Source organism: Esox lucius, chromosome 3 (genome assembly GCF_011004845.1).
Source record: "Esox lucius isolate fEsoLuc1 chromosome 3, fEsoLuc1.pri, whole genome shotgun sequence".
Taxonomy (NCBI): Eukaryota; Metazoa; Chordata; class Actinopteri; order Esociformes; family Esocidae; genus Esox; species Esox lucius.
In genome coordinates, this window is record NC_047571.1 from 9,545,678 (window position 1) to 9,567,836 (window position 22,159).

The following is a 22,159-nucleotide window of genomic DNA, read 5'->3' on the forward strand; positions in this document are numbered from 1 at the left end:
TCCTGTCACTCATTGAAAACATTTATAAGAGGGTGTGCACACTCAACCTGCAACCAGGTTATTGTAAGGCCTTTATTTTTCATTTTCCTCCCTCAAAGATTTCAGTTTGTTTTTCAATTGAATTGTTCATGTTATAGGTTACATTAAAAGTGAAAACATTTCTGACATGATTTATCTTTGTCTCATTCTTTTACATCACAAAACCTAGCATTTTAACAGGGGTGTGGGTTATCCATTGTAGGTCGAAAGGTTTATTTTTTGTGTTGTTTCTTTACAGGGCTGACTGCTCGGGATAGTATTACACCTGGTTATAATGAAGTGATCAGTACAGAAGGAGAATCTGTGTCTCTGAACAGTACATATGAAACAACATACACAACTCCTTGCCTTTACTGGTATCGTCATTATCCTAACCAGGCACCTTCTGACCTTCTGTTCTGACCTTCTCAGTTTTCTCTGGTGGCCAAATGATGACATCAGTTACACCAACAAGTAATACAAGTTAGTGGAACTCTTATAAGGGTCATTGATGAAGAAAATACATTGAAGAGTACAGTGGTGGGTCCTAACAGACACATTCAAGTTGAGAAGATCAGACAATTCTAAAATGTACATTAGTTCAAGAAATTTCCATAACACTCCTTAACCCATTCATTACAGTATTAAGACAGATTGAATTCAAAAGGCTAAACATAATCTGCATTCATTGAAAAAGGACCTATGGCCTAATGACAAACATTTTCATGTGTATGGAGCCTTCATCTGTGTTTGGGGGGTTGACTGGGGGCTTTACATGGATCCATATCTGTCTGGGAACACATGACCATGTATGTTGGAGCCAGGTACTGCCTAGCTGTGTCTGCCGTTCAGTAGTCATGTAAACTCTTCAGGTCACCATACATGCATGTCTACCACCAGTTCATACCAGTCCCTGAGGCTGCACATGCCTGGAGAGGTCTCATTAACTAAGGAAGATAATGGTTTAGCAATGCTACATTTAATGTTCAATGTGTCCTTGACCAATGTATGTCTATATTCTTTTGAATTACATTGTAGGTGGCTCGTAGGCTTGTGTGTAGTAAATTGTAGCTTATGTTAGTTGATGGTTGAGAGTCTATGTGCTGTGAATCTTCTGCTTTTACTGTGTGTCTACTGGGCTATAGTACTTTCCATACTGTGTATTGTGTCACTTTATAGCAGGCGTTTGCTCAAACTATGTGTGCCTATAGTTTTTTCAGTACTAGATTAAATGCAAACAATATATTTCTGGAAAGTAAATTACTTTGTTATGGAACGGGTGTAATTGACAGAAATAACCTGTAGATGGAAATCATGAGCTGAAACCACCCACTTTCAGAACTACTGAAGAATGTACAGTAGGAGTGGAAAGATCATGATGATGACATGAAGTAACAAACCAACTGAAAAGATACAGCTGAACTCAAATACCCAAACATTTACTGAAGAGAGGTGGAGCTACAGTCAATGAGTGGTCTGATATTACAGTATAGAAGATGCCTGAGGAAATGTCAGTGATATACTCTTACTTAACACGAGATTAATCCAAGTCAGTCAGGCCCCTTAAACATGTTTTATACAATTGTATTTCTTTCAATGTTCATTGGTAAGTAAAAGAGTTTGGCTTTGCGGAACCGAAATATAGAGTATGTCTAAAGTATTACTGAACATTAATTGCAATATGATTCATTTATAGCATGTTTACCATTATTTCAGGTATCAGTTATGAGGAGGACATTAATCCAGTCAGGACTGAAGAACATGTTTTTGAGGGGGATGTTGTTACTCTGTCCTGCAACTACACTGGATCTTATAGTTCTGATACCTTAATGTGGTACCAACAACACCCTGGATCAAAACCAGAATTCTTGCTCCTTGCCACTGAAGTAATAAAGGAATCAACCCAAAATAGACTTTCTGTTAGAGTAAATGAAGAGAAGAACCGTGTGGATCTGAAGATCTCCCCTGTTGAAGTAACAGACTCTGCTCTGTACTACTGTGCTCTTCAGCCCACAGTAACAGGAAACCCATAAACACTGTACAACAACCAGACAACATAGGTTTCAAATCGGTGTCAAGAGGAGGGACTATGTAATATAAGACGCACATGAAGCCTTGGAGAGGTGATTGTACAGGAGGATGCTAGTCTGTCAGGTTTTAATGCTTGAAATCTGTCTTTTTTTCAAATGTTAAGATGTTTGTCATCTCTTTTGTTCTCTTATCAGTTTTAAGTGAGTTATCACATGGTGTTAAATTGCTGCTCTCATCTTTTTAATGTATTTTATATGAAGTAAAATTCCAATCATTCATATAGCTGTGTATTCTGGTAAAATGTTTTTTATGGCATGTATATTTTAAGAAATTAGAATGTATTTTATAGCTACCATAACTGTTTACATTTGGATGTCTCAACTTTGTTGCAGAAAACAGTTTGGGGGATTCAATAAATCCTTTGACTACTGAAGAGCTGGTTCAGGAGGGAAGGAATGTCAATCTCTCCTGTAAATATGATGGCAATATCTACAATGTACAGTGGTACCGCCAATATCCCAGATCCAGACCAGATATTCTCCTGTACATCACACCAGATGGGATTGTAAATCATGCAGATTCTCTGGAATGAGATGCAGCAATTCAATTGAGTCAGGAGGAGCCTAGTGTAACATAAGAGTCAATATGTGGAACTGACATGGTGACAGAGGAGGTGGTACTGTTATTAATGAAAGAAAACGACAAAAAGGAGTGACAGTGATGTTAATGAAGATGGTGCATTAGACCTTTAAACATTGTGAACTACTACTTTAATGTTTCAGTCTCCCAGAACCTCATGGATATATTGCCCCATGATTTCTGTTGGTATTTCACCTGCTTATGCGTACACGCAAGGCCTAGGGAGACGTGCACATAGTACGGACCAACAGTATGGAGGAAATGTGTGGCAGCCATCCTGCATATGAGTACAGGTACTTAGCGTGAGGTATTTGGGTCTTAGCTTTAGATTGCAGCAGAATATTAAACACATTAGAATATGCAGGATTTCAGCATGCAATAAATGAGGCTTAAAAGGAATAAACAACAAAATAAACAAAGATTTTAATGTAGAATATGTGTTTATCATCTTTTACATGAACAAAAGACTGGGTGGCGCCTGTAACAACAAAAACATAAAAAGCATAAATTCACCAATAAAGCAGGTACATTCAAAGAAAACATACTTTCTATTAGTAAACAGTAAGTTTGGCGGATTGTTGACGTACGCTGCCTGCTGTTACCTACCCGGCTACCTGCCAAACTCGAATTTACTCTGTATTAACTAATTGGTCATTATTCTATTTTAAGAGTTTTACCAACGCAATATTTTTATCTGTTGACCTCTTACCCAACTTTACTACACCGAGACTCTTTTTGGACATAATTAACGGAACTACTCACCCCTGAACACCTGAGGCTAAGTATCATTACAATGCTTTATCACTGTAATTGTTGTAGCAACAACACAGAGGAGAACTATCGTCTTGAGTTAAAGATAGCAGAGTTAGAGGCTCGGCTTCTGACACAAATGTCAGGCAAGGATTATGCTAGTGTAGAAATAGAAAAAACTGCGTCAGTGCCACCAGGAAGAAACGATAGTTTTGTTAGCCCCCCGGCACAGCTCCTGCAGCTGGGCAATAACTTTCTCTTGGTCACTGGGAAGAAATGCAGTCGACCAGTGAAACCTGAATTGTTGCTAAAACCAACTGAGACTTTCAACAGGTTTTCCCCAATGGAGTCGTAGTCAAGGCCCGAGCCGTCTTCGGAAGGGAATGATCGGCAGGCATGGTCTACCGGTGGTCTTGAAAAACTACAAATTTTTGTCATCGGCGATTCCATTACACGCAGCATTAGACTAAAGAATCAGCCGGCGATCGAACACTGTTTACCGGGTTGCAGAGCCACCAACGTAGCCGCAAATCTGGGGTTGGTGCTAGTGAAGTCTAAAACTGGCAAGTATAGAGAGTACAGAGATATGCACGTTGGCACCAACGACGTTAGGATGAAACAGTCAGAGGTTACGAAGCAGAACATAGCATCAGTGTGCAAACTAGCTAGAAAGATGTGTCGGCATCAAGTAATTGTCTCTGGCCCACTCCCAGCTAGGGGTGGTGACGAGCTCTACAGCAGACTTGCGCAACTCAATCGCTGGCTGAAAACGGAGTTCTAGTCGCAGGAGGTAGAGTTTGTAGATAACTGGCTTTCTTTTTGGGACTCTCCCAGAAATAGGGCCAGGCCTGATCTGCGGAGGAGCAACAGACTCCATTCTAGCTGAAGTGGTGCTCTTCTTTTATCTAGGAACATTGACAGGAGTCTCACTCCTATAGCTTTAACATGAGATAGGGTGCAGGTCAGGCTGCAGGCTGTTAGCCAGCCTGCTAGCATAGTGGAGTCTGTCAATAGCATAGCCAGAGTAGACAGCTTTACCTATTGCCACTGTGATTCGTTCCAGGCTGAGAATAGTTAAACAAGGTAGTGCTAACAAAAACAACCTTATTAAGATAAAGCCTTCCTCCACCTCGGTCACAAATAAAAATAAAAATGACTGTATCACTTCGCATCTCAAAATGGGACTCCTAAATGTTAGATCCCTTGCTCCAAAGGCAGTTGCAGTAAATTAATTAATCTCTGATCATAAACTAGATGTTATTGGTTCATGTGAAATGTGGCTAAAGCCTAATGAATTCACTGCCTTAAATGAGGCCTCTCCTCCTGGATATACTAGTGATCATATCCCTCGGGCATCCCGAAAAGGAGGGGGTGTTGCTAATATTTATGACAGTAAATATACATTTACTCTCTAACATATCACTGAGTTTCATTCTTTTGAAGTTTTACTCATGAAAGTTAACCAGGCCGATAAATCGTTTTACATAGCTACTAATTATAAGCCCCCCGGGCCATACACAATGTTCCTCAATGAGTTTCCAGAATTCTTGTCTAACCTTGTAGTCATGGCAGATAGTATTCTAATATTTCAATATTCATATGGAAAAGTCCAATGATCCTCTTCAAAAAGCCTTTGAATCCATAATTGACTCAATGGGTTTCATCCAACATGTCTCAGGTCCAACACATTGCCACAATCACACCTTAGATTTAGTCCTGTCACGAGAAATAGATATTGTAGATCTAATAATTTCCCCCCAAAATCCTGGACTATGGGATCACTGTCTTATTACATTTACCGTTATAACAAGAAATCCACTTGCTCCTCAAACAATGAGTTTCAAAAGCCGTACTATAAATTCTCGGACTACAAATAAATTCCTTGATATTCTTACAAGTTCGCTCATTAACGAATAAATCTGTAAACGATCAAATCGAGGATCTAAACTCAATACTGCGAAATACATTAGACACAGTTGCACCACTAAAATCCAAAGAAATACGCAACAAAAAACTTGCTCCCTGGTACACAGACAATACTAGAGCACTTAAGCAAGCCTCCAGACAATTGGAGCGAAAGTGGCGCTCCACCAAGTTGGAAGTATTCAGACTAGCCCTGGATAGACAGTACACTACAATACCGAAAATCACTCACGTCTGCTCGATCAGCTTATTTCTCCAACCTGATTGAGGTGAACAAAAACAATCCAAAATGTCTCTTTGATACAGTTGCAAAGTTAACAAAAAAGCAAAGCTTAGCAAGTGAAGTGGGTCTTCACTTTAGTTGTAATGAATACATGAACTACTTTGATGAAAAGATCATCACCATTAGAAAACAAATAACTGACACCTCCTTAAATAGTTATGGTCCTCAAAATCTCAGTTGTCCTAAAAATGTCCTGAACCTCCCTGACCAGGTGTCAATGGGGACACTTGAATTTTTTGATATCGTATTGCTTGACACATTTACTAAATTTGTAATGAGTTCTAAACCCACAAACTCTCAGCTAGATCCGATTCCAACAAAATTACTTAAGGAGCTATTTCTTGTGCTAGGTCAGCCAATGCTGAACATAATAAATTGCTCCCTTTCCTCCGGATGTGTACTAAACTCACTAAAAATAGCGTAAATTAAGCCTCTTCTAAAACAATCTAATCTGGATCCCGACATATTAAACAATTATAGGCCAATATTGAACCTCCCGTTCCTCTCAGAAATCTTAGAAAAATGTGTTTCCCAACAACTGAATGCCTTCCTAAAGACAAATAACATTTATGAAATGCTCCAATGCGGTTTCAGATCCCATCATAGTACTGAGACTGCACTTGTGAAGGTAACAAATGACCTTCTAATTGCCTCAGACAAAGATTCTGCATCCGTCCTGTTGCTTCTTGACCTTAGTGCTGCTTTTGACACTATTGATCACTCCCTTCTCTTAGAGAGACTGGAAACCCATATTGGGCTACGTGGACATGTTCTAGCCTGGTTTAAATCTTATTTATCTGAAAGATATCAGTTTGTTAGTGTGGATGGCATATCCTCTGACAAGTCAAAGGTATGCTTTGGAGTTCCTCAAGGCTCGGTTCTGGGCCCATTATTGTTCTCACTATATATGCTCCCTCTGGGCGATGTAATCCGAAATCACAACGTAAACTTTCATTGTTATGCTGATGACACACACAGTTATATATTTCAATGAAGCATGGAGAAGCCCCTAAATTAGCTACTTTGGAAGCATGCGTTTCAGATATTAGGAAGTGGATGACAGAGAATTTCTTGCTCTTAAACTCAAGGAAAACAGAAATGCTTGTTTTAGGACCCAAAAAACAAAGAGGGTTGTTAGCAGATCTCACTGTGAACCTCGACGGCTGCATGGTCATATCCCAAAAAACTGTAAAAAACCTTGGCGTTACCCTTGACCCTGACCTTTCCTTTGAAGAACATATAAAATATGTCTCAAGAGTTGCTTATTTTCATCTTCGAAACATTGCAAACATTTGAAACTGATGCAGAAAAATTAATCTGTGCTTTTGTTACTTCTAGACTAGATTACTGCAATGCTCTTCTCTCTGGTTATCCAGACAAATTAATAAATAAACTTCAATTAGTGCTGCACACAGCTGCTAGAATCCTAACTAGAACAAAAAAAAAACATTACTCCTGTCCTAGCGTCTTTACACTGGCTGCCTGTTGGGGTTAGGGCTGATTTTAAGGTTTTACTCTTAACCTATAAATCAATACATGGACTTGCTCCTACTTAACTTGTTGAAATGATCCAGCCATACATACCTACACGTAACCTTAGATCGCAAGATGCAGGCCTTTTAATTGTACCTAGAATTTCTAAACAAACAGCTGGCGGCAGGGCCTTTTCTCATAGAGCTCCACTACTGTGAAATGATCTGCCAATTAAGGTTAGAAATGCAAACTCATTGCAAACTTTCAAGTGTCTACTAAAAACTCATCTCTCAGCACGGTTTATAATTAGGTGTAGCCTGGCCTGGGGGCGTGAAGGTGACCAGTAGGCTTGATACTGTCCACCCTTGCTGTCTTGCCAGGTGGGCTCTCGTCGCCACTGGGATGCCCTCCCTCCAATGCCTTTTGGGGGAAGAGTCACTGGCTTGTTGTTGACTCTCTGTTGCGCACTTGTGCAATTGGGCTGTACGCGGCTGGCAATACTCTGCCCTCATTCAGGGGGGTTGCAGTTGGTGGGTGTCCCTTTGGTTGATGCCAGGCAATGTGGGTGGATTGATTTCCTGCCTGTTGGGCCCTGTCCGGGGCCTCCACCGGGTAGGACCACAGTTTCGCTGGACCCCCCCATCTCAGTTCCAAGGTGTTACGCTGTTATATTATTGTGCTGCGGGATATGAGGAATGCACTTCTAACTTTTCTCAGTTTCCTCCAGTTTTAAATTTTAGGAGGAGATGAGGTCCTGGTCCACACCTGCGGAGTACCTGGTTTGGGGGGCTCGTTGCTGTCCCTGTCCTTGTCCACCTGGTCATACTTGTGACCCAGTCTAAAATCAAATAGCCTCTGGATTTAGCCCAGAGAAATGTATTTATTATTCCAATTGGACTCTTAATATCTCACCCGGCACAGACAGAAGAGGACTGGTCACCCCTCTGAGCCTGGGTCCTCTCTAGGTTTCTTCCTAAAATTCGGCCTTCTTAGGGAGTTTTTCCTAGCCACTGAAATCCAACACTACTGTTGTTTGCTCCTTGGGGTTTAAGGCCGGGTGTCTCTGTAAAGAACTTTGTGACAACTGCTGTTGTAAAAAGGGCTTAATAAATACATTTGATTGATTGGGATGATTGATGATGTCGTTCTTTGTGGGCAGCTGTCGCCAACAAAAAGAAAACCCTTGAAACACAGTACATAAAATGTCCAACTTCTACACTGTCACCAACTTCTATGTTGTAACAACATCCAGAGTGACACATACAGTTACACATAATTCAGGAAGTAGACCTGTCAGGATTGTGTTAAACTGATTAACATTTCTTCTTACATTTACCTCCACCACAAAAAGCATCTATGAACTGTATTGCTTTTGCCACTGTTCGTTTAACAGCTTATTAGCCAGTAATAGGCTTATTAGTATCTACTAACTTCCTAGGAATAATCATAAGAATTGAGCAATTGCTAGCGAGACTGAAGATTAACTATTCCATACCAGAAACAGTCACAATATAATCGTATACAGTTTCAGGTTTCAGCCAGCAAATAATAATAACTATACAACTATACAACTGTAGTGCAATGTAAATGTGACAGATGTGCATGATATAAAGTGACAGGTGTGCATGGATCATGGATGGAAGGGAAGTTCCCCAGTTTAGCAGCCTTACAGCCTGAGGAATGAAGCTGTCCCGTAGCCTGTTTGTTTTGGACTGAATGCTCCTGTACCTTCTGATGGCAGCTTAGTAAAGAGTCTGTTGCATGGGTGGCTGGGATCTGTAATGATCCATTTCCTACTCGTCTCTGTGTAGAGATCTTGCAGGGATGGCAGGTCACACCTTAAGATGCTCTCTGCTGTTTTAATCACCCTCTGAAGTGCTTTACGGTTGATGGCAGTGCAGCTGCCATACCAGGCGGTGACACAGCCGGACAGGATACTCTCGATAGTGCATCTGTAAAAGTTGGTGTGTATCCTGGAATCCATGCCAAATCTCCTTAATCGGCGTAGGAAGAAGAGCAGTTTCCTGGCCTCCTTCACCACGATATTAGAGTGATGAGACCAGATCAAGTGATCACTGATGTTGACCCCAGGGACCCTGATGTTGTGAACTCCCTCTACTACAGACCCATTGATGTGTATGGGGGCGTGATCTCCCTGCCACTGCTTCCTGTGATCAACAATCATCTCCTTCGTTTTGTTGATATTGAGCTGGAGGTGGTTTTCCTGACACCACAAAGTCAGTGACCTTACCTCGTCTCTATAGGCTGACTTATCATTGTCAGAGATCAGACCTATGATGGTGATATCGTCAGCAAACTTAACAATGGTGTTGGAGATGTGAATTGCCAGGCAGTCATGGGTGAAGAGAGAGTACAGGAATGGGCTCAACACAGCCTTGAGGGGAATCAGTACTGAGAGTCCATGAGGAGGAGGTGGCATTGTTCATCTACACCACCTGGGATCTGCCCGTCAGGAGGTTCAGGATCCATCTGCACATAGAGGGGTCGAGACCCACATCCCTGAGCTTAAACGCCAGCTTGTGGGGCACAATGAACAGCATTCTCATATATGTGTTCCTTTTGTCCAGATGAGAGAGTGCCCAGTGGGGGGTCAGAGGGATGGCGTCCTCTGTGGATCTGTTTTGTCTGTAGGCAAACTGTAGCGGGTCAAGTGTTGCAGGCATGGAGTCTGTGATGTGTATTTTAACTAGCCGCTCAAAGCACTTCATGATGATTGGTGTGAGTGCTACAGGGCGGTAGTCATTCATGCAGAGGTAATTTTTGCTTTTTAGGCACAGGAACAATGATGGACTTTTTGAAGCAGGTGGGACCACTGACTGACGTAGCGATAGGTTAAAGATATCAGTAAAGACATCAGCCAGTTGGTCAGCACAGACCTTGAGAACATGGCCTTAGATGTTGTCTGGTCCAGGAGCCTTGCGGGTGTTAATCCTTTTTAGGGCTTTACAAACATCAACCTGGTCATTTGGAAAAGGCAGCCGTCCTGGTCCATTTGAGTATCCATGCTCGGGATGATGTTCTCAAAGCGAGCATAGAAGGAGTTCAGTTCCTCTGGGAGAGAAGCAGACACCTCCCCCACACTATCTGTATTGCCTTTATAGTCAGTGATGGTTCTCATACCACTCCACATGTTCCTGGTATTGGAGCCCTGGTAGAGAGAATCTACTTTGACTCTGCATTGACTTTTTGCATCCCCAGCGTTGGCTTTGGGGGGAGGTACACAGCTGTTAAAATTACTAATGTAAACTCCCAGGGTAGATAGTAAGGGCGACATTTAGTTGTAAGATGCTCCAGATTAGGAGAGCATACAGAAGAGATACAGTACGCCTCCAGACACCAAAGACTGTTTACCATGAAGCAGACCACCAACCCCCTGCTTTTTCCGGACTCTGCTGTTCGATCCTGCCGATGATTGGATAGCCCTTCCAGAACAATGGCCACATCTGGGATTGAGGGCTCCAGCCATGTTTCAGTGAAAACCAGTACGTTACAGATCTTAATGTATTAGGCAGTGTCATTTACAGTACCCTTGCTCTCTGTGCACACACACACACACACCTCCAGCCTCTGCCAGAGACAGTCTCTATCATTTCTATGCTTTGTCAACAAAATATTTTAATATGTATCATACTGGCCTAATTGATCAGTTTTGGGTCTACATCACCACTTTTACAACCAATGGCCATAAATCCTGGAAAAGATCTTTAATAGCTGCATAATGAACCAAACTATTTAGGCCTTGGATGACCACCAATAACTAAATCGGGTCCGGCCTTTTCGCCAACTGGTTCTGACCGGTTTGAATTGAGATGGGATCCTTATTCAGAAGGGTCCAATAGTAAAGAGTTCAACATGAGGTTTAATTCCAGGCTGAGAATGCAGCTGTCTGAAACTCTTTAGACTCTAGAGAATCTTTCATAAGCTCCGCCTCAGTGCTCCCTAAGCCAGACTAACAGGATTTAGAGAGGTGGTTTAACCTCCTAGGTCTGAATCTGCGGATCTGCAGATTTTGCTCATTAGCTTAAATTAGCATATTTATACCAAACAATTTTAATCTCAAATTGTTTTTTTATTTTTTACATTTAGACATCAACATGAGGCATTCATTTTGTGTTCCTATGGGAATCGCTGCCTGAGGGGCGACTGGAGAGGCACACCAAAACTTACTGAGCGCACATTTCAATAAAATGTTATTACTACAATCATCCGGTTGAATTTTGCACATATCTATATATTATAATGAAGCTATTTGGACATAGATTGTGTTATATGGGGAAAACAGCCTGCCTGAGAGAAATAGTAGAGCATAACCAACTTGGAAATCGAATTTCTTTTATAATGTTTTATTTCTAGGTAGAAGAACCACATTATTTGGGCTGCCTATATTTCTTACCTTCTTTAAAAAAAAAACATTAGTTTCAACCCAATACAGTGTAATTTGACAGTAAAGGCATGAAAATATGATGGAATACCATTGACACAAAACTTATTAATGCTTTCAAAAAAATATTGTTATGCTGAATAGCAGAAATGTTTTCTGATTCTTTTTTTTTGCCTTTCCAGCAGATTAGTTTTCTAAATGGTGACCCAGAAGTCTGTTTTTATGTGTTTTTATTGTAGCCAATGGGGTTTTGATTACCAGGATATATCATAATAGGTTGTATTGTCACGTCCCGGCTGTGCCCCTAGCCATCTCTGCGCTGGGCTCGGGGCATAGCCGGGACAGGACAGGAGGTGGCATTTAGCCACCTCTACTCCTTTTTTTGGTTTCCCCAATTGGAGGCAGGTGTTAGTTATTGCCTCCAATTGGGGACCCTATTTAAGTTTAGTTTGTTAGGCCCCAAGGCGTGGTTCATTTTGGTTTTGTGTATCCTGTGTAAGGAAGACCCACGTCACTGGTTGCTGCCTTTTTGTTTGTTGGAGTCCTTCTTTCTTTTGTTTGATTAAACATGGATTACCTTCCCTACCTCTACTCTGCGCCTGTGTCCTTTCCACCCACGACCGTGACAGAATGAACCACCACCAAGAGACACAGCAGAAATGGACGGTAGGGGAACTCCTCGGTTGGCCGGACAGCGACACCGAGGAGGAGGAGAACCCCTACTGTCCTCTGCGGCACACCAGGCCTCCACAGCATCCACCCCGGAGGAGACGTCGACGGAGGCGACGTAAGCAAACCTCCGTGTGTCCGCCCCAAGAATTTCTTGGCAGGGTGCTGTGGGGGCAGGCGGAATGGAAGGACGCGGCCGTGCCACCCGTGCTCACGTGTGGGGTAGTCCAGGTGCCCCAGCCCTGCCCGGTGCCAGCTCCTAGGCGTCGGGCAACAACGCCGGGGGGGCCTATGAGGGCTTTCCCTGGTGTAGGGAGATGTGAGGACTGGTGGGGCTATCGGGACCCGCCGTACCGGTTCTCGCAGCCAGCGCCCCCCGCTGCCCGGGAGCCGCAGCCAGCGCCGCCAGCGCCCCACGCTGCCCGGGAGCCGCAGCCAGCGCCCCACGCTGCCCGGGAGCCGCAGCCAGCGCCCCCCGCTGCCCGGGAGCCGCAGCCAGCGCTCCTCGCTGCCTGGGAGCCGCAGCCAGCGCCGCCAGCGCCCCCCGCTGCCCGGGAGCCGCAGCCAGCGTCGCCAGCGCCCCCCGCTGCCCGGGAGCCGCAGCCAGCGTCGCCAGCGCCCCCTGCTGCCATATCTATATATTATAATGAAGCTATTTGGACATAGATTGTGTTATATGGGGAAAACAGCCTGCCTGAGAGAAATAGTAGAGCATAACCAACTTGGAAATCGAATTTCTTTTATAATGTTTTATTTCTAGGTAGAAGAACCACATTATTTGGGCTGCCTATATTTCTTACCTTCTTTAAAAAAAAAAACATTAGTTTCAACCCAATACAGTGTAATTTGACAGTAAAGGCATGAAAATATGATGGAATACCATTGACACAAAACTTATTAATGCTTTCAAAAAAATATTGTTATGCTGAATAGCAGAAATGTTTTCTGATTCTTTTTTTTTTGCCTTTCCAGCAGATTAGTTTTCTAAATGGTGACCCAGAAGTCTGTTTTTATGTGTTTTTATTGTAGCCAATGGGGTTTTGATTACCAGGATATATCATAATAGGTTGTATTGTCATGTCCCGGCTGTGCCCCTAGCCATCTCTGCGCTGGGCTCGGGGCATAGCCGGGACAGGACAGGAGGTGGCATTTAGCCACCTCTACTCCTTTTTTTGGTTTCCCCAATTGGAGGCAGGTGTTAGTTATTGCCTCCAATTGGGGACCCTATTTAAGTTTAGTTTGTTAGGCCCCAAGGCGTGGTTCATTTTGGTTTTGTGTATCCTGTGTAAGGAAGACCCACGTCACTGGTTGCTGCCTTTTTGTTTGTTGGAGTCCTTCTTTCTTTTGTTTGATTAAACATGGATTACCTTCCCTACCTCTACTCTGCGCCTGTGTCCTTTCCACCCCACGACCGTGACAGAATGAACCACCACCAAGAGACACAGCAGAAATGGACGGTAGGGGAACTCCTCGGTTGGCCGGACAGCGACACCGAGGAGGAGGAGAACCCCTACTGTCCTCTGCGGCACACCAGGCCTCCACAGCATCCACCCCGGAGGAGACGTCGACGGAGGCGACGTAAGCAAACCTCCGTGTGTCCGCCCCAAGAATTTCTTGGCGGGGTGCTGTGGGGGCAGGCGGAATGGAAGGACGCGGCCGTGCCACCCGTGCTCACGTGTGGGGTAGTCCAGGTGCCCCAGCCCTGCCCGGTGCCAGCTCCTAGGCGTCGGGCAACAACGCCGGGGGGGCCTATGAGGGCTTTCCCTGGTGTAGGGAGATGTGAGGACTGGTGGGGCTATCGGGACCCGCCGTACCGGTTCTCGCAGCCAGCGCCCCCCGCTGCCCGGGAGCCGCAGCCAGCGCCGCCAGCGCCCCACGCTGCCCGGGAGCCGCAGCCAGCGCCGCACGCTGCCCGGGAGCCGCAGCCAGCGCCCCACGCTGCCCGGGAGCCGCAGCCAGCGCCCCCCGCTGCCCGGGAGCCGCAGCCAGCGCTCCTCGCTGCCTGGGAGCCGCAGCCAGCGCCGCCAGCGCCCCCCGCTGCCCGGGAGCCGCAGCCAGCGTCGCCAGCGCCCCCCGCTGCCCGGGAGCCGCAGCCAGCGTCGCCAGCGCCCCCTGCTGCCTGGGAGCCGCAGCCAGCGCCGCTAGCACCCCCTGCTGCTTGGGAGCCGCAGCCAGCGCCGCTAGCACCCCCTGCTGCTTGGGAACCGCAGCCAGCGCCCCCCGCTGCCTGGGAGCCGCAGCCAGCGCCCCCTGCTGCCTGGGAGCCGCAGCCAGCGCCGCCAGCGTCCCCTGCTGCCTGGGAGCCGCAGCCAGCGCCACCAGCACCCCCTGCTGCTTGGGAGCCGCAGCCAGCGCCCCCCGCTGCCTGGGAGCCGCAGCCAGCGCCCCCTGCTGCCTGGGAGCCGCAGCCAGCGCCGCCAGCGCCCCCTGCTGCCTGGGAGCCGCAGCCAGCGCCACCAGCACCCCCTGCTGCTTGGGAGCCGCAGCCAGCGCCCCCCGCTGCCTGGGAGCCGCAGCCAGCGCCCCCCGCTGCCCGGGAGCCGCAACCAGCGCCCCCCGCTGCCCAGTGGCCGCAGCCGCCAGCTCCTCCCGCTGCCCAGTGGCCGCAGCCGCCAGCGCCCCCCGCTGCCCAGTGGCCGCAGCCGCCAGCGCCCCCCGCTGCCCAGTGGCCGCAGCCGCCAGCGCCCCCCGCTGCCCAGTGGCCGCAGCCGCCAGCGCCCCCCGCTGCCCAGTGGCCGCAGCCCAGTGGCCGCAGCCGCCAGCTCCTCCCGCTGCCCAGTGGCCGCAGCCGCCAGCTCCTCCCGCTGCCCAGTGGCCTCAGCCGCCAGCTCCTCCCGCTGCCCAGTGGCCTCAGCCGCCAGCTCCTCCCGCTGCCCAGTGGCCTCAGCCGCCAGCTCCCCCCGCTGCCCAGTGGCCTCAGCCGCCAGCTCCCCCCGCTGCCCAGTGGCCTCAGCCGCCAGCTCCACCCGCTGCCCAGTGGCCTCAGCCGCCAGCTCCTCCCGCTGCCCAGTGGTCTCAGCCGCCAGCTCCTCCCGCTGCCCAGTGGCCTCAGCCGCCAGCTCCTCCCGCTGCCCAGTGGCCGCAGCCGCCAGCTCCTCCCGCTGCCCAGTGGCCGCAGCCGCTAGGTCCTCCCGCTGCCCAGTGGCCTCAGCCGCCAGCTCCTCCCGCTGCCCAGTGGCCTCAGCCGCCAGCTCCTCCCGCTGCCCAGTGGCCTCAGCCGCCAGCTCCCCCCGCTGCCCAGTGGCCTCAGCCGCCAGCTCCCCCCGCTGCCCAGTGGCCTCAGCCGCCAGCTCCTCCCGCTGCCCAGTGGTCTCAGCCGCCAGCTCCTCCCGCTGCCCAGTGGCCTCAGCTGCCAGCTCCACCCGCTGCCCAGTGGCCTCAGCCGCCAGCTCCTCCCGCTGCCCTGTTTTCGCCGCCGCTAGGTCCTCCCGCTGCCCAGTGGCCTCAGCCGCCAGCTCCTCCCGCTGCCCAGTGGCCTCAGCCGCCAGCTCCTCCCGCTGCCCAGTGGCCTCAGCCGCCAGCTCCCCCCGCTGCCCAGTGGCCTCAGCCGCCAGCTCCCCCCGCTGCCCAGTGGCCTCAGCCGCCAGCTCCTCCCGCTGCCCAGTGGTCTCAGCCGCCAGCTCCTCCCGCTGCCCAGTGGCCTCAGCTGCCAGCTCCACCCGCTGCCCAGTGGCCTCAGCCGCCAGCTCCTCCCGCTGCCCTGTTTTCGCCGCCGCCAGGACCCGCCGTGGACTGGCCGCCGCCCGGGCCCGCGGATGACTGGCCGCCGCCGCCCGGGCCCGCGGATGACTGGCCGCCGCCGCCCGGGCCCGCGGATGACTGGCCGCCCGAGGCCGCGGATGACTGGCCGCCGCCGCCCGAGGCCGCGGTTGACTGGCCGCCGCCGCCCGAGCCCGCGGCTGACTGGCCGCCTTGTCCCGCAGCGCCTTCACCTGCCCAGGAGCCCCCCCATCATCCCACGGCGCCCTCGCCTGTCCCGGCCTCAGCGGCGCCCTCGCCTGTCCCGGCCTCAGCGGCGCCCTCGCCGGTCCCGGTCTCAGCGGCGCCCTCGCCTGTCCCGGCTCCCCCGTCTCCTGCTCCCCCGCCGGCCGTCAACCCTCCGCCGGCTCCCCCGGCTCCTGTTCCTCCGCCGGCTGCCGACCTGCCGCCGGCTGCCTACCTGCCGCCGGCTCCTATTCCCCCGCCGGCTCCCCCGTCTCCTATTCCTCTGCCGGCTCCTATTCCTCCGCCGGCTCCCCCGGCTCCTACTCCTCCGCCGGCTCCCCCGGCTCCTACTCCTCCGCCGGCTCCCCCGGCTCCTACTCCTCCGCCGGCTCTTCCGCTGGCTCCGGACCCACCGCCGGCCCTTCCGCCGGCTCCGGACCCTCCGCCGGCTCCCCCGGCTCCTTCTCCTCCACCGGCTCCTACTCCTCCGCCGGCTATTCCGCCGGCTCCGGACCCTCCGCCGGCTCCCCCGGCTCCTGCTCCTCCACCGGCTCCTATTCCCCCGCCGACTCCCCCATCTCCTGCTCCTCCGCCGGCTCCTACTCCTCCGCCGGCTCTTCCCCCGGCTCCGGACCCTCCGCCGCCTCCCCCGGCTCCTGCTCCTCCGCCGGCTCCTATTCCCCCGCCGGCTCCCCCGTCTCCTGCTCCTCCGCCGGCTCTTCCGCCGGCTCCTGACCCTCCGCCGGTTTCCCCGTCTCCTGTTCCTCCACCGGCTCCCCCGGCTCCTGCTCCTCCGCCGGCTGTCGACCCTCTGCCGGCTCCCCCGGCTCCTGCTCCTCCGCCGGCTGTCGACCCGCCGCCGGCTCTCCTGTCGGCTCCTGTCCCTCCGCCGGCTCTCCCGTCTCTTGAACCTCTGCCTCCCCGGCCTGTCCCTGCGGCTCCGCCTCCCCGGCCTGTGCCGGCGGCTCCGGGCGCTGAGCCTCCGCCGGTCCGTGTGTGGTCGTCCCGGTCTTGCGGTCGGGAGCCCGCGCCTTTGGGGGGGGGGTACTGTCACGTCCCGGCTGTGCCCCTAGCCATCTCTGCGCTGGGCTCGGGGCATAGCCGGGACAGGACAGGAGGTGGCATTTAGCCACCTCTACTCCTTTTTTTGGTTTCCCCAATTGGAGGCAGGTGTTAGTTATTGCCTCCAATTGGGGACCCTATTTAAGTTTAGTTTGTTAGGCCCCAAGGCGTGGTTCATTTTGGTTTTGTGTATCCTGTGTAAGGAAGACCCACGTCACTGGTTGCTGCCTTTTTGTTTGTTGGAGTCCTTCTTTCTTTTGTTTGATTAAACATGGATTACCTTCCCTACCTCTACTCTGCGCCTGTGTCCTTTCCACCCCACGACCGTGACATGTATATTTTACAGAAATGAATCTAGGATCTAAAATGTCCAAGTAGTGAAATCCGTCCGAAATTCCCTCGGACCATGGAGGGTTGTTAACAAGCCCATGACATGTACCAGTGTATCTCACAGTAGACACAGTAAAATGCTTGCTGCATTTTGTTGTGGAATGAAAAATGAATCATTTGCTTTTGTAAATTTCCTTTTTATAAAAAAATTATATTGACTGTTGCACTAAATATACTGTTTTCCAATTATTTAATTAGTATGGCTATAAAACATAACCCTTGTCATTCCTCTCCAGAATGCAGAGGAAACAGTGTGTCATAGCCAATAGAAGAGGTGACTGCCACTGAAGGAGGACAAATAACACTTACCTGTAGTTATGAAACAGCCGCCAGCTCCTCCCGCTGCCCAGTGGCCGCAGCCGCTAGGTCCTCCCGCTGCCCAGTGGCCTCAGCCGCCAGCTCCTCCCGCTGCCCAGTGGCCTCAGCCGCCAGCTCCTCCCGCTGCCCAGTGGCCTCAGCCGCCAGCTCCCCCCGCTGCCCAGTGGCCTCAGCCGCCAGCTCCCCCCGCTGCCCAGTGGCCTCAGCCGCCAGCTCCTCCCGCTGCCCAGTGGTCTCAGCCGCCAGCTCCTCCCGCTGCCCAGTGGCCTCAGCTGCCAGCTCCACCCGCTGCCCAGTGGCCTCAGCCGCCAGCTCCTCCCGCTGCCCTGTTTTCGCCGCCGCCAGGACCCGCCGTGGACTGGCCGCCGCCCGGGCCCGCGGATGACTGGCCGCCGCCGCCCGGGCCCGCGGATGACTGGCCGCCGCCGCCCGGGCCCGCGGATGACTGGCCGCCGCCGCCCGGGCCCGCGGATGACTGGCCGCCCGAGGCCGCGGATGACTGGCCGCCGCCGCCCGAGGCCGCGGTTGACTGGCCGCCGCCGCCCGAGCCCGCGGCTGACTGGCCGCCTTGTCCCGCAGCGCCTTCACCTGCCCAGGAGCCCCCCCATCATCCCACGGCGCCCTCGCCTGTCCCGGCCTCAGCGGCGCCCTCGCCTGTCCCGGCCTCAGCGGCGCCCTCGCCGGTCCCGGTCTCAGCGGCGCCCTCGCCTGTCCCGGCTCCCCCGTCTCCTGCTCCCCCGCCGGCCGTCAACCCTCCGCCGGCTCCCCCGGCTCCTGTTCCTCCGCCGGCTGCCGACCTGCCGCCGGCTGCCTACCTGCCGCCGGCTCCTATTCCCCCGCCGGCTCCCCCGTCTCCTATTCCTCTGCCGGCTCCTATTCCTCCGCCGGCTCCCCCGGCTCCTACTCCTCCGCCGGCTCCCCCGGCTCCTACTCCTCCGCCGGCTCCCCCGGCTCCTACTCCTCCGCCGGCTCTTCCGCTGGCTCCGGACCCACCGCCGGCCCTTCCGCCGGCTCCGGACCCTCCGCCGGCTCCCCCGGCTCCTTCTCCTCCACCGGCTCCTACTCCTCCGCCGGCTATTCCGCCGGCTCCGGACCCTCCGCCGGCTCCCCCGGCTCCTGCTCCTCCACCGGCTCCTATTCCCCCGCCGACTCCCCCATCTCCTGCTCCTCCGCCGGCTCCTACTCCTCCGCCGGCTCTTCCCCCGGCTCCGGACCCTCCGCCGCCTCCCCCGGCTCCTGCTCCTCCGCCGGCTCCTATTCCCCCGCCGGCTCCCCCGTCTCCTGCTCCTCCGCCGGCTCTTCCGCCGGCTCCTGACCCTCCGCCGGTTTCCCCGTCTCCTGTTCCTCCACCGGCTCCCCCGGCTCCTGCTCCTCCGCCGGCTGTCGACCCTCTGCCGGCTCCCCCGGCTCCTGCTCCTCCGCCGGCTGTCGACCCGCCGCCGGCTCTCCTGTCGGCTCCTGTCCCTCCGCCGGCTCTCCCGTCTCTTGAACCTCTGCCTCCCCGGCCTGTCCCTGCGGCTCCGCCTCCCCGGCCTGTGCCGGCGGCTCCGGGCGCTGAGCCTCCGCCGGTCCGTGTGTGGTCGTCCCGGTCTTGCGGTCGGGAGCCCGCGCCTTTGGGGGGGGGGGTACTGTCACGTCCCGGCTGTGCCCCTAGCCATCTCTGCGCTGGGCTCGGGGCATAGCCGGGACAGGACAGGAGGTGGCATTTAGCCACCTCTACTCCTTTTTTTTGGTTTCCCCAATTGGAGGCAGGTGTTAGTTATTGCCTCCAATTGGGGACCCTATTTAAGTTTAGTTTGTTAGGCCCCAAGGCGTGGTTCATTTTGGTTTTGTGTATCCTGTGTAAGGAAGACCCACGTCACTGGTTGCTGCCTTTTTGTTTGTTGGAGTCCTTCTTTCTTTTGTTTGATTAAACATGGATTACCTTCCCTACCTCTACTCTGCGCCTGTGTCCTTTCCACCCCACGACCGTGACATGTATATTTTACAGAAATGAATCTAGGATCTAAAATGTCCAAGTAGTGAAATCCGTCCGAAATTCCCTCGGACCATGGAGGGTTGTTAACAAGCCCATGACATGTACCAGTGTATCTCACAGTAGACACAGTAAAATGCTTGCTGCATTTTGTTGTGGAATGAAAAATGAATCATTTGCTTTTGTAAATTTCCTTTTTATAAAAAAATTATATTGACTGTTGCACTAAATATACTGTTTTCCAATTATTTAATTAGTATGGCTATAAAACATAACCCTTGTCATTCCTCTCCAGAATGCAGAGGAAACAGTGTGTCATAGCCAATAGAAGAGGTGACTGCCACTGAAGGAGGACAAATAACACTTACCTGTAGTTATGAAACAGGCAGTCCAAGCCCATATCTATTCTGGTACAAACAAGGAACAAATGACTACCCAAAGTACAAGCTTATTCGTCACAAAATTTTTAACTGGGGACAATGCCACTGATTTCAAAGATAGATTTCATGCATATCTTGATGCCAAGACACACTCTGTCCCTTTGATGATCCAGAGACTGCAGCTGTCTGACTCTGCTGTGTACTACTATGCTCAGAGGCCCACAGTGACACCAGGATTTACATCCCCCTTACAAAATTGTATATCAGACTGTACTTTCAGCAAATTCAAACCTGGTGTTTCTGTTTTTGGTGCTGATCGGTGGTTTGCATCTTCCATTGTAGCTTTTGTCATTCTGATGCCGAAGTCATCTGCAAAAAGTAAATTGTGACACTTTCCACTTAGCATTCACAAGGTTGTTGGTGATTTCAGCAAATACTTCTGTCAACTGCTGTTGTTTTCATTTGCTGATTACTGAAGACACCAGTGGTTTCTTTCTCTTTCTGAATGAAATTCCAAACTTTTGATTTGGCTTTGCCCAACTTTTGTGAATTGTGAAAGTTATCCTTTGTTGAAGTGGCAGTTTCTGCACTGTACTATAATACTCTTCAGGCCTCAGTGACAGGAAACACACCAAAACTCTGTAAAATAAACTGATAACATACATTCCACATTAGTGTCAAGAGGAGGATCTGTACATTAAATGATCCAAATGGAGCCATGGGGAAGTTATTGTTTAGGAAGAAGCTAGTCAGTCGGGTTTCAGTATTTGTCCGTCTCTTTGTGAAAGTAAGTCTGTGTCTAGTAACATGTTGATCCTTTCACTTATTCTCTTTTCAGCTTTGTTAAGACAGTAATTACATGGATTTAATTGAATGTAATATCAAAGTAAAATAACAAACCTTATTATATATACAATACATACAGCTCCGGAAAAAAAATACAACACATTGCCAGATTTGCTCATTTAAATTACAATTAAAATGAAATGTTTTTATACCATTCTTCATGCAGGAGTCAGTTCTAAGGACTGAAAGAAATCAGGAAAGAAATCAGGAAAGAAAATATGTACAGTACTGTGCAGAAGACTTGGCACCTGAAAGTCAAACTAAAGCCATTTATTTGGATAACAACTGTTTCTTTATAAAATATATAGTATATATATTATATGTTACAAATGAACACTTGCTACCCATATACAATCCTTAGTTTGACTTTCAGGGTGCCTAAGAATTTTGCACAGTGCTGTATCTACATTGAAGGGCGATCAGTACAAAGTTTGACCGGGGGTCAGATGATAGTGTCAACTGCATTACAGTGCAAAATGTATAATACAGAGAACAATGCTGGCCCAAGAATGAAATGTTAAAGAACCACTCTTGAAACAGCCAACTGTTTAGACAGAGTAGGATTTACACAGTATAAGTTCACAAAAATACTTCTAGAACAGGGCCAGGAATTTTTCAAAGAACCGAAGGCTATGTTGATTCATTTGGATGATAATAATGTTTAGTATGAATACAAAACTGTGTTAACCACTTCTGGCATAAAGAAGTTTAATCTGGAAACACCAGTACCCTGTCAAATCTCAAAGACATTGGTTCCCTTAGTTTGGTGGACTAGTATGAAATTCAACCTGAAGTGGGCAGCATATCCAAACCCTGTGAATAAGAAGATACTGTACAGACATGCCATTCAGACAGACACCTCCTTATGGTCTTCCACTGAATACAGTACAGAACTACATGAAGCATCAACAGTAGGACAGATGTTGTCAGAGCTCTGTGACAGATACATAAACCCTGTTCTAATTCTTAACTGATACATTACAAACTGACTGACTGGTTATGATAAACTGGCTGATCCTGCATATTCTGGCTGCATGCTGCTTTGGTAAAGTATAGCTATTTTTCTGTCTCTGAAT

General features: G+C 50.3%; 1 protein-coding gene across 1 annotated transcript in view; it reads left to right on the forward strand.

Annotated features, from left to right (window-relative positions):
• Nucleotides 1-22,159, forward strand: part of LOC117594152 — a 48,185-nt gene that overhangs the window by 25,541 nt on the left and 485 nt on the right. The window contains exons 2-3 of the mRNA XM_034291269.1: nt 20,179-20,297; nt 22,076-22,128. Coding sequence (XP_034147160.1) covers nt 20,179-20,297; nt 22,076-22,128 — 172 coding nt within the window. The remainder of the gene's footprint in view (nt 1-20,178; nt 20,298-22,075; nt 22,129-22,159) is intronic.